This window comes from Pteropus medius, unplaced genomic scaffold (assembly GCF_902729225.1).
Source record: "Pteropus medius unplaced genomic scaffold, Ma_sr-lr_union100, whole genome shotgun sequence".
Taxonomy (NCBI): Eukaryota; Metazoa; Chordata; class Mammalia; order Chiroptera; family Pteropodidae; genus Pteropus; species Pteropus medius.
Window position 1 is genome coordinate 2698958 of NW_024356249.1, and position 11942 is coordinate 2710899.

Genomic DNA, 11942 nt, shown 5'->3' on the forward strand with positions numbered 1-11942 from the left:
TCACTTTCTCTCTTCGGCCTCAGAGGAAGCAGGGCCCTGCGCCTACCTCGTCCCTTCCTCACTATCTAGAACTTTCTCATTGAGCCTCCACCCCCTTTTTTTTTTTGGACCTTCATGCTTTCTCACGTCCATGCCCTTCCAGAACCAGCCCGAGTCACATCTCCGGGAGGCTCACCCTCACGTGCCTGATGAGGTAGGTGACCCTCGTCTAGGATCCCCACCCCGGTACGGAATTATGATGCTACACTGTCCACATTTCTCTCCTGATTTTCCTTCCCCACAAAGCCACAAAATCCTCGCAAGGAAGGATCTATCTCTCATCTCATCTCTGTTTCTAAGGCCTCTGTTCCAATGCCAGGCACGGAGTGGGTGGTCGCCAAATGTTTGGATAATTGAGCAAAGCACTCAGCCCGCTTTCATCACCCAATCCACCCACCTTTCCACTCTCCACACTCTGTCTCCCAGAATCCAGGTAATACCAATAAAGCCCTAAATGCAGGCAATTCTTGAATTGGGGTTCGATTCAACTCCACCGAAATTCAAGCTACTAAAAACCCATGCGAAAGATTGGGACGAAACTCTTCTACATCCTTTTTTTTTTTTTTTTTTTTTTAAGTAGAAGTGCTCTGCCTGGATCACAGCCCGTGGAAGTGGAGAGAGAAACAGACATTCACTATACACCGGTGGGAGGAGAGCGAGCTGCCAGGGGAACGCAGTGCAGCTGTGTGTGAGGACACACCACCAGGGTCTCTGCAAAGTTATTTGAGTCTAAAGTAAGAAGACAGACAGACTCCTGACAGGATGCCCCTCAAGCGTCGTCAATACCAGGGTGATAGCAAATCTTAAGTGGCCTTAGTTGCTCGCTGGAACCGAGGGTGAACAGCAAGTGGAATTCTAGACCTGCCATAACAAGTGCTATTTCCTGGCCGAGGACCAAACCAACAGTTGGTGCCCCCACCTGGCAGTCGGCTCAGGGCCCCTGCCCGTTGGGGCTTCAGCTTTCAAGGGACGTGCCCCGGCTCTGGGGGCGGGGGGGTGTTGCTGGGTGGTGGAGGTTATGTCCAGCAGTCGGTCCAAACAGCCAGCTGTATATTTTTGTGAGAGTCTGACTTCCATGTTTTCTAAGTCTTCCCCAGAAGAGCTAAGCTTAAGCAAATATTAAATAAGTGTAAAAGCAGAGGATGCACTAAGGGCGACCCGTAAATGTAACATTGATGGGGTGAGTGTCCTAGTGACCTCTTAACTTGCTCGTTCAGTCCCTTCCGCCCACACTCAGCTCTAAAGAAGGCGCCTTAGGCTCCCTCGTGCCCACCTCACACATTTATGTCTCGCTCAGACCATGCAAACTTCCTCTTTGGAGATTTATCTCCGCTGCAGCTTGCCTTACACTGTCTGGCACTGCTTGAGGATGGTAAAACCCAGTGTCCAGCAACGACCCTAATCCTCACTCTGCAGGAAAAAAACAGAGCTAGGAGCTAGACTTTCCTCCACGTTACGAGACCACCTAATTCCAGTTGTTGAACATTGTTTCACAGGTGCTGGTCAGCAGGAGATGTGTTGTCCCCTCCTACGGAGACACTTTGCATTTGACAGCACTTCTAACAGCACTGGATCACGGGTACCTGTGTAAAGAAACCATTTACAGAAGACATTACTACTTTTGTCTTTTCACGTCCTGTTGAAACATCTTTTTTACACGTTATGGCTCTCGCAGAATCTTTACCCATTGCAAACTAATGCTTGTGGATGGGGCTGTTTGGAAGAGAGCAAATTACCAGGTGATACGGAAATTTGAGGATTCTCAGAGGAAGTCCTGCTCAGGGGGAAGAGACGTCGCAGGCACAGGCCCGGGAGGCATTAGGAGAGGCAGCAGTACGGTGACAGCGTAATTCAGAGCATGGCTTTGATGTCAGCCGTATTCTGGTTCAGTTCCAGACTCTGTTGTTTATGGCTGTTAGAGCTGAGAAATCACTCAACCTCTGAAGCCTCAATTTTCTTATCTATAAAGTGGGAAAAACACTGCATGTGGCAAAGACGTTTGGATAGTCCCCAAAGCCATTTCCTCTAGCACATGGCCAGATCCCGTTTCCTATCTCTCTTTGCAGATAAACATGGCCAGACCTGCCTCCTACCAAACTCTCCAACACCTGTCTACACGTCCTCCCTCGACTTCTGGCCAGGTGCAGAAGATCCCGTGAAGGACGCTAAGGGCCTGGAGAATGGCGGGGCCACCGGATGGAGTAAGCCCAGGCTGCTGAACAACGTCGTGGTCGGATCAAACCACACTGGACAAAATAAAGCTTTCCATTATATTTAAGCCACTAAAATTTGAGGATTGTTTATTATACCAATTAACCTATCTTATTGTTATCGTCTTTAACTTTAGAACGTAGGTTATGGAGGGTATAAGAGTTTGCTAGCTTCTGGAACAATGCCCACATTTCAGAAGTTTAATGAAGTAAAGACCTCTTCCTGGCTCACAGTGCAGACTAAGGCAGGTCAGTGACGGGAAACAGCTTTGCTCGGTCACGGGCTTCAAATGTGGAGGTTCACACAGATGTGTTTCAGGGGATGTGGTACATAAGACTGCCATGCGCCAAGATTCTTCCCTTTCCTTCTGGCACCTGTAAGGATCATATTTCCTGGTCTCTCTGAAGTTGGGTGTCCAGTGACTTCCTTTAATAAGGAAAAGTAACATGAGACGTTTCCAGGTGGAAGCGTTTGAGGACCGATGCACAATTCTCCATATTCTCCCTCCCTCCTCATCGTGATTCGTCAGTTTGGAGGTTTCTTAGGACCGAAGCATCCTGGATACCGAGTCAATATGTGGCAGGCAGGTTTCCTGGAGCATCGTCTGAATCTGCAGCATGCTGTGTAAGTGCGAAGGCTCTGAGAAGATATGTTTTTTTTTTTAATGCCTACAGCACCTGGTCTTCCTAGGTGGTCTCCCATCCAAGTACTAACCAGGCCCGACCCTGCTTAGCTTCCGAGATCAGTCAGGATCGGGCTTGTTCAGGGTGGCATGGCCATAGACAAGAGAAGGTACATTTTGATTAAGCACTTACTATGGGCCAGGCTAAGTAAGCAATTCAAGTGGGAAATGTTTTAGCACAGCACCCTAATTGTTAATCGTTACCGTTACTCCAATTTTGTCGTAGACGTGTATTTATTTGTTCAAATGGATCCTGTGCTCTAGAGTCCCCAACCTTTTTGGCACCAGGGACCAGTGCTCCTGTGAGAACCTAATGCCTGAGGATGTGAGGTGGAGCTGAGGCGGTGATGCTGGCGCTGGGGAGCGGCTGCAAACACGGATGAAGCTTTGCTTTCCTGCCGCTCACCTCCTGCTGTGCAGCCCGGTTCCTAACAGGCCAAGGACTGGGAGCGCTCTGCAGCCCGGGAGCTGGGGACCCCTGCTACAGGACCCTAATAGGTGTCACAAGGCGGGTGAGCATCTTGCTTATCTTTTTGTGGGCAACCAAACTGGAAGTGAGGATTTCCCGGATCAGAGACAGCCTGGTATAGAGAGAGCACTTGAACTAGGAGTCAAGGTTGGTTTAGCTCAACACACATTTATTGAACACCTTCTGTACGTACCAGGTGCGAGAGAAACAAAAAAGTGTGAGCATGAATCCCTGCCCTTAGGAGCTTACACTTCCGTGTGGATGGCGAACAAGTAAACAAATAAACAAAGCATGACACGTGCAATAACAAGAGTATAAACAGGAAATAGGAGAGTTACAAGGCTCGAGTTCTAGCTCTGCCACTAGCTGTGTGACCTTGGACATGTTACTTAACCCCTCTGGGCTCCATGGATAGTGAGAATGGGGTCGATCATCTCTAAACCCTGAAATTCTAACGTGTACAGTTCTCAAAACCCTGTGAGCCAGGCGAGGCAGGCGAGATTTCTCCTTCATAGCGGTGAAGCCTAGGGCCAGAGAGGTTTCACACAGCGGCCTGAGCTACACAACCGGGTGCTGGGAGAGCGAGTCCCCGACTACACTCGGGCAGGTCTCAGGGCCAGGCCTAGTGCGTGTGCGCTCCAGAGCTGGGATCGGATGGGCACGGCCAGGCTTCCCGGATGTCCCCAGCTGGACTCCCACACTTTCAGTTTGGAGCTGGCGCCAGACCGAGAAGAGGAAAGAGGCGGTTACCGCCTCCACGTCCCCCACTCCTGCTGGGGACACGCAGCAGACAGTGGGCCTTTCTGGGAACCGGGAGTCCTCTCTCATGGAGCAGCGCAGCGATATGAGCACGACGCCTGGGGGTCGCGCAGGCTTCGGCGGCCAGCCCCAGGCGCTGATGGACGACTCCCTCCCTGAGCCTGGGTCCCCCTCACAGCCATCTCCTCACTGGCTGGGCTCTGCGCATGATGCAAAGAACATTTCGGAGGCCAAGATCGCTCTCCCTCCTCGCCCCTGTACTTCCCGACCACCCCCACTGAGCCCGCCCAGTGTGTATGCGCACGCTCAGGGGATGTTGCAAAGCTCATTTCATTGAAGCAACACAAAGTACAGAGTTCCTCTCTGCTGTGCCTCTAAAACTATGCCGTGCCCACCGAAGCCAGAAAGACAGAGCTCTGACTATGGTGGCCACGGCTTTCTCCCACCATGGCAAATACACGTTCAGTGACCCCGGGGGCAATCTTATTGTCATAGACCGCAGCTTCTGAGCACGTGCTATGTGTGCCACAAAGAGACCAGCAACACGCAGTCCTTGCTCTCCAGGGGTTTATAATTAGATAACGGGAGCGGTCAGGTGACGGAGAGAGATGGTGAGGTGACAGACGGCCACGTGAGAGGCTCAGTCGTAAGTGCCGAGGTGCTGGGGGCTGGGGGAAGGGAGAGGCCACCGAGGCCTGCTGCTGTCCCAGAAGGCATCCCAGGGAGGCTGGAGCTGGGTCCTGAAGGGAGAGAACAGAAGTCATTCTCTGTATTACCCACTCGCTATGGGTAATTCCTAGGAAAACCGTATGAAGAAGATAAAAGTGTTCCGAGAAAGCATCGCCTGTGGGCACGCGGACGTCCTGCCCAGAGAGGCCCTTTCTGCATCAGGGCACAGACACCCTCCGTCCTGGAGCTGGCCTCAGAGCTGGACCACACAAATGGCTCCCAAGGGCCCTGTGGGGATGGGTCTGGGTTCGAATTCTGCCTCCGCCGCCTCCTAGCTGTGTAATACGGCGTAAGTCTCTTAACCTCTCTGAGCCCGTTTCCTCTTCTGTAGGAACGAGCGGATGATGCCGGCCTTGCAGGGTTGTGGGAGATTAAGCAACCGCTAGTTAACCCACTAGCACGGCACCAAACGCTACCACCCTAGTGAGTCCGGAAAAAGCCCTCCCGTCACCCTCCATCTTCACAAAGGATGACTGAGGGTGGCTCGGTGTGCGTGCTCCAGCCTTCCGCAGGCACCCGCGGGCTCCAGGGGCTGCTCGGAGGGCGGGACTGGCGCTCGAGCTCCATCCAACGCGCCCAGCAGCCCGGGCTCTGAGCGGAGCTGACCCAGTGCTGCCCTCCTGTGGCCGCCGAGGGCACAGCCCCCGGCTCCGCCGCCCGGCAAACCCAGCCCGGCCCCCGCGGTCAGGCGGGGTCGCTTGGCTGGCTTATAACCAACCAAGGGTTTTCTACATTTTTGAAGCCCTGTGTGCCAGCATTTCGTTTTGTTTCTGTCTTGTGTTTCCTTCCTCGGTAAGAACCAGATTGGAAAGCTCTCGAAACATCGGCGACCTGGAGCGGGGGTTCCTCTAGCTGTACTACACTGGTTAGAATTGTCCTGTGGTCCCAGGACAAACCCAAGGTGATGGGAGCTCACTTGCCACTGTGCCTTGAAAACTTCAGGCAGCAGGCTTTGGAGAATCAAATGAGAAATGAGGTCCAAATGGCACAAGGTCCTTAGGTCCTTGTTTCCTTCCCCGCCCACCTATTTGTTGGGTCCTTCTGAGCCCCCAGTGCAAGACGGAGAGCACAGCTCAGTTGCTCCCCTGGCCTTGGGACTCTGCCAAGGCAGAGTTTTGTCCCCTGTAGAGCATCACCTGCCTCCTGGCACTTCTGCTAGAATTAGATGAGGTGCCCCGTGTACAGCAAGGTGCTAAGGCTCTTGAGCCAGGCTATCTCTGGGCTGGGGGGTGGGGGGGATACTGTGAGACCAGTGGCCTGTGTGTGACAGAGAGCCATAGCTGACCGCCTCCTCCACACTGCCCTGCAGGCGCTGGGTGGGCGATGGGCTTCCGGCCACCTCCGGGCCCACCACTACCATGCCGAATTCCCTTAACTCTTTCTTGCACACAGAGGTCCCCCACCAGCTTCCAGATAAAGACAAAATGCAAAACCACAAAGTGCCCACATTTCACTAGCCATCTGGAAAGCACGCAAAAAGATCGACAAAACCAAGTTGAGGGTTTTGTCCGAAAAGTCATAAGGAAAGAACTGAGCAGAGCAGAGCTGGGCCTGGTTTCCTCTGAGCTGTTTTCTGAAAATGGGCCAGGACCCAAATTCACACGGGCACCTCACACAGCCGGAGACACCAAGAAGAGGCCAGGGAGGCCTGGGCCCCACTGCAGCTTGCTCTAGGGCTCCAGGTGTGTGTGTGTCAAGGTGGAGGCACGGGGCGCCTCTGCAGGCCCGGGGAACTGCCAGCCCCACTTCGTCCCCCAGGCAGACCAGGGCAGGCAGGGAGAGGTTGTGGGACCTGCACAAACCCTTGTGGGGCCAACATGAGCGTCCTCTCTTCCCCGTGGCCAATCCTCTCGCTCACTTCACCCCATCCTCCCCTACAGCAGAATAAACCATGCCTGGACTGTGTTCCAGAATGTTCTGCTGCTTTCCAAACTGTTTCCTCGGTCCCTGCGAGCTCCTTGGGGGATAAAGCTGTTGATCCCCACGCCTGGAGTGGTGTCTGGCACGTGGTAGGTGTGAATAAACGTCTGTCATGTCGAGTGGAATAGTAATGAAGGAGCCAGATGGAGCACACCCTCCAGACGTCTAAGAATAACTCGGGGGCCTAGCAAAGTTAAACGGTGCCCCGAGGCCACAAAATGTGTTTTTGTCGCTGGTTCCTACACATTGCCACCTGCCAAGCTAGACCACGTGAATCTTGGTGGTGCCCCTCCCCCTCCAGATGGGCACCCAGAGCCACGCCCCTCTGCCACTCCCCGAGACACGACCGGGAACAAAAGGCAGCGACATCCCTGGATGCCAGTCATCTCTTTATTCCGTCAGTGACCAACACGACAGCACCACAGGCGCAGCGGGGCCTCCCTGAGGATCCCGGGGACGGCAAGGAGGGTGGACGTGGGGAGCCAGGTGACAGGAGGCCGCCCCTCCCGGCCTCCCCAGCAACCAGGAGAGGAAAGACCTGAGGGGTGTGAGGGGGGCTGTGTGGGGGGCAGTACCGCAGTCTGTGTCAGTTCCAGGGCCCCAGGAGGAAGGAATGGTCCAGAGCAGGCCAGGGAGGGACTCACCAGGTGGCTAAGGGTGGACTCTGAGCTTAAGAGGGGGCTGTTTGCTTCTCTCTGTGTGTACGTGTGTGTGTGCGTGTGTGCGCACATGTATGCGTATGTGCTTGCATGTGTGTATGCATGTGTGTGCACATGCGTGTGCGTGCATGTGTGTGCATGCACACCCACTTTGTGGGAACAGGTACCTATACTACTGAGCATGTGGGATTTAAGTGCTAAGCCACAGGACCCGCCTGGGGCCAAGGAGGCCAGGAACCTGGGCCCGTGGGCCCTGCAGAGGGCCCTGGAGTGAAGGCCCCCTCTTCACCACATCGCCTTGGAGCGGAGTCTGGGCGGGCAGGTCTGGCCTGGCCGGAGGGCCGCCTCGGCCCTGACCCACCTCACGTGTAGGCCATCTTGCTGCACACCCAGGGCCGAGTCATCAGACACTCCGTGGACACCAGCCTGGTGGGCTCCACGAAGACGCACTCTCCCAGGCCCGCGATGGGGAATCTGGCGGGGAGAGAAGAGACCAGCGCTCATGCCCGGGCACACACAGCCCCCCATGGGGTCTGCCCCTCTCCCTGGAGTCACCCTCCAGGACGTTTATCCCCGAGACCTTCCTAGCGGGGCCTTCCGTTGTCCCTCACTCTTAGCCACCTGCAGACACCCCGCAGACACTGCTGGGCATGCCCTGCAACCCCCACACCTGCCTCCACATCCTTCCAGGCCACTCACCACTTCATGAGCCGAGCACCCACCAGGACCACCCTCTGCCCACCCCCGCCCCGCAGCACCCTGCCTGCACCACAGCCTCCCACAGGCCTGTGTCTGTCTGTCCCCATCAGTCCCCCACGCGGCCGGACAGTGGGCTCACACGGTGTCCATCTAGCATGGGAGGAGCTCAGCAGGGATGAGCGGAAATGGATGATGGACAGGTTAGGGGTGGACCCGAATAACGCCGCGTGTAACGTGTAACGCCAGGGGTGTGTTGCCCCGGAAACCCACCGACAGACGGGTGGGGGTGGGGGAGGGGGTTCTTCCTGACTAAGATCGCCCCTCTCATATCTCAAGGTTTCTTCTGCGCCTCAGGTGTTCACTCTGACCTGAGCCCCCTGCCACGGCTGGAGCTAGGGTCTCACAAGGCGGTGTCAGAATGACCCCAAGAAGGAGCGTAGGGGGCAGGACCCTTCGGTGTCAGGGGACTGTGGCCCCAACGCCCTTGGTTGCCAGGTGGCCGGCACTGTGGGGACCCCAGCCTTCAGGGCTCTCCCTGGCTCTGGGAGCGGGAATGTTCTGGAAGGGGGAGGAAGGGCGCAGGCATGCGAGACCGGCTCAGCTGCGCTGAGAACAGACGTGGGAGGGGGCGGGAAAGGGAGGGAGACGAGAGGAAGTTAGCCTGGGCTTCCGGCCACAGTGGGGGCTAGGGGTCTCGAGCGCCTTGGGGACACTCACACGTCATCATCAGGTCAGCAGCTGTGCCCCACTTGGCTCCTCATGGCCTAGTCCTCCAGCCGGAGGGTCTGGACTGGAGGCCGAGGCTCCGACTCCCTTTCCCCGCATTTCCCCCACCTAGACTGCCCGCCCCCCAACCCCACGCACGATCACACCCCCACTGCCACAGCCATACACCCCAGCACCCGTGGCAACCACCACCGTCACCCCACACCACAAACCAGTCCTTGGCATCGCACACCCGCCACCCCCATCGCACACTCGCTCCCAGGTACCACTGACGCCTCCCGAGGCCTGCTCACTGCGGGGACAGCCCCGGCGCCCCAGGCTCAGACCCCCTTCCTTCCGCGGGAACGACGGCTGCCCGTCTCCCGCCCGCCCTCGCAGCCAGGTGTAGTCGTGAGGCTAAGTTCTGGCCAACGCAGAGGGGCAGGGGGCCGTCCCAGGCAAGGACTGGCTTCCCTCTCTCCCGCTGAGGCTGAGGCTGAGCCATGCGGACAGACTGCCGCACGGACGGACAGGAGTCACGAGACGGAAAGAGCCTGGGCCCTGGCAGCGGAGAGATCTGATGACTGCATGGAGCAGAGCCACCAGACCCGCTGGACTTCGCGGGCGAGAGGGAGGCACGTGGGGGGGTGTCTGACACACGCCGCTGAGCCCAGGGCTTGCAGCTCTAGCTAGCACGCCACCGAGTGGTCCCCTCCGGGAGGCCTTGCCCGGTCTTAGCTCCGCGGCCAGAAGATGAAGCGTCCGCTCACGTGTCCGGGTCGAACGGGTCCCCGTTGACCCAGTGGAATTCGTCCCCCACTCTGCGCAGGCCAATCCAGGGTTCCCTCCGCGTGAACTTGAACATAAATTCCTGTACCAAGGAAAGAGGGGAAGTTCAGTCAGGTGCAACCTACTGACTTCTCACACTCCCCCGGACTAGCTGGCTCCCAAGATACACAGGCGCTGAGAGGAGGGTGCCCCACTGCACCCCGAAAGCGAGGCATGGGGTTACACAGAGCGCCCTGCCCCCACACCGACTGACCACAGGGCCATCGCCTGCAATGGCCCCTAAGCAACCCGGTGCTGGGAGCATGCCCACCGGGCCCCGAAGCCCAGAACAGGGTCTGCGCCTCTGGCTCTCAGCCCCATCCCTGATTTGCAGGAAGCCTGGCGGTGCCCGCTGGCCGAGCTGTCGGGGACCACCCGGGCGCCCTGCACACTCCGGGCCTCCTCTGCAGGAGGAGGCATGAGAGCGCGTATCAGAGACGGCGGAAGTGATTTTTAGATTATCTGCTATCTTGGATCTCCATGCCACTCTCACCCTCAAAATCCACAAGGGCCGGTAGACTCGCTGACTATTTCTTTTGCATTTCTGTTGATAAGCCCTTTGGGGTGTGACGTGAGAGCTCGTGGACCTGTAGAAGACGCTGATGCGTTTTTCCACTTCACACGCGCATTTGCAATCCTTACACACTACACTACGCAGTGGCGCTCAGCAAGCCCCCCCGACCCCCTTCCCCCGCCCCCCCAGGGAATGAAATAGCTGGCCGTGACAATACAGTGGAAACAAGCCAGCCACCCCCCTCCAGGATCCCCGCCAGACTAATAATTCAAGACACGCCAGGCTGTGTGGTGGCTGGTTGTGCTCGGGGTGGTGGGTGGTGGGTGGTGGGGTGGGGATGGGGGGCACCGCGGCCTCGTGTGCTGTCCTGAAGGGTCCCGCACCGCCTGGCACTCACCAGCTCCTTCTGGCTCTGAATGACGGCCAGCGCGGCCTCGTGCGTGTGGCAGTGCTGCCTGCCCGTGTTCCAGTCTCTGGGCTCCTCAGAGAAGAAGTAGCACTTCCTTCCGTAGAGCAGCCAGTCCTCCGGGCAGGGGGCTTCGCACTTGATGCAGCCCTTGGAAGCTGGGGGTGGGGGGCGGGTAGGGGGGCTCAGCTTCGACCTTGGCCCTGGCCCCTGAGCACCGGACCGCGGCCCGGCCCCGCCTGGCCCCCGGGGAGCCCTGTGCTGCTCCCCGCAGCTACCTCTCCCCCGACCTGCCTCGGCTTTGGGGCTCGTGGTTGTCACAGCGCCTCTCACAGTGCCTGGCCGGTAGGAGGTTGGTGACCAAATGCACAAGGAAGAGCGATCTGGGAGGCTGGCAGCGGTGCCGCCACAAGGGGATGCGACAGCAGGTCAGCCCCGTGGCGAAGATCTCCTCTCGCTCCTCTCTCTTGAAGAAACCCCAGGAACTCAGACTTGGAAGGGACCTGGGGGCCCCTCGCCCCTCCTCCAGCCAGGGTGGGACCCGTCCGCAGGATCCAGGGGCCTGCGCTCATCGGCCACACCCTCATCCTCCAATGAGGCAGCCAGTCCCACCACGGAACTGCTGGAAAGTTCTTTTTCAGTTCTGAGTTCTAATCTGCCTTCCTGTGCCTTGGACCTGCTGGTCCTGGATCTGCCTCCGGGGTGACCCAGAGTGAACCTCGTCTGCCTTCTAGTGGCTGCTTGAAGACGGACACCGGCCTCTCCTCCCCCCAGGCTGAAACAGACACTGTCACCCCCACAGTTCCTGGCAGGGGTCGCCTGCTCTCCAGGCCCGGCTCCATCCTGCCTGGCTCCATCCTGGCCGCACTACCACGAAGACACTGCCCCCAGGACAGACTGGAAATGTCAGATGCGGCCCCATCGCAGATGTGGCGATCACGCCATTGCCTCCCGGTGCCTGCGGGCTTTGCAGCCTGCAGACCGCGTCTGTGGGCGTGTGCAAACGTGCGCATCCCTGGCCAGAGGGAATTAAGCCATGCTCTACAGCTGTTTTCACATGATCCGTTTCCAAGCCAGGGTCTCTCCAGTGGCCCAAACATGTGTAAATCACCGTTTAAGTCCAAATGAAGGATCTTATATCTATTTCTTCCACATTTATCTCATTCACATGGGCTCATCTGAGTTTTTAAAGATATATTTTAATCTTGATTTTTTTTTTCATCTGTCATATTAAACATCCCTCTTTGGATCATATTGCATACAAATTCTATAAACTTTTTTTTTTTAATATACAAGTGATTGATTAAATGTAGACCAGAACG

At 57.0% G+C, this 11942-nt stretch overlaps 1 protein-coding gene and 1 non-coding gene across 2 annotated transcripts in view; both read right to left on the bottom strand.

Annotated features, from left to right (window-relative positions):
• Nucleotides 1-2915: 2915 nt before the first annotated feature.
• On the bottom strand, nt 2916-3034 carry LOC120601333 (5S ribosomal RNA). Its single transcript, XR_005652421.1, has one exon. It is a non-coding gene; the product is annotated as a 5S ribosomal RNA (ribosomal RNA).
• Nucleotides 3035-7186: 4152 nt separating this feature from the next.
• CLEC2L (C-type lectin domain family 2 member L) overlaps nt 7187-11942 on the bottom strand; it is a 15241-nt gene continuing 10485 nt past the window's right edge. Inside the window, exon 5 of the mRNA XM_039860662.1 lies at nt 7187-7942. Coding sequence (XP_039716596.1) covers nt 7831-7942 — 112 coding nt within the window. The 3' untranslated portion in view covers nt 7187-7830. The remainder of the gene's footprint in view (nt 7943-11942) is intronic.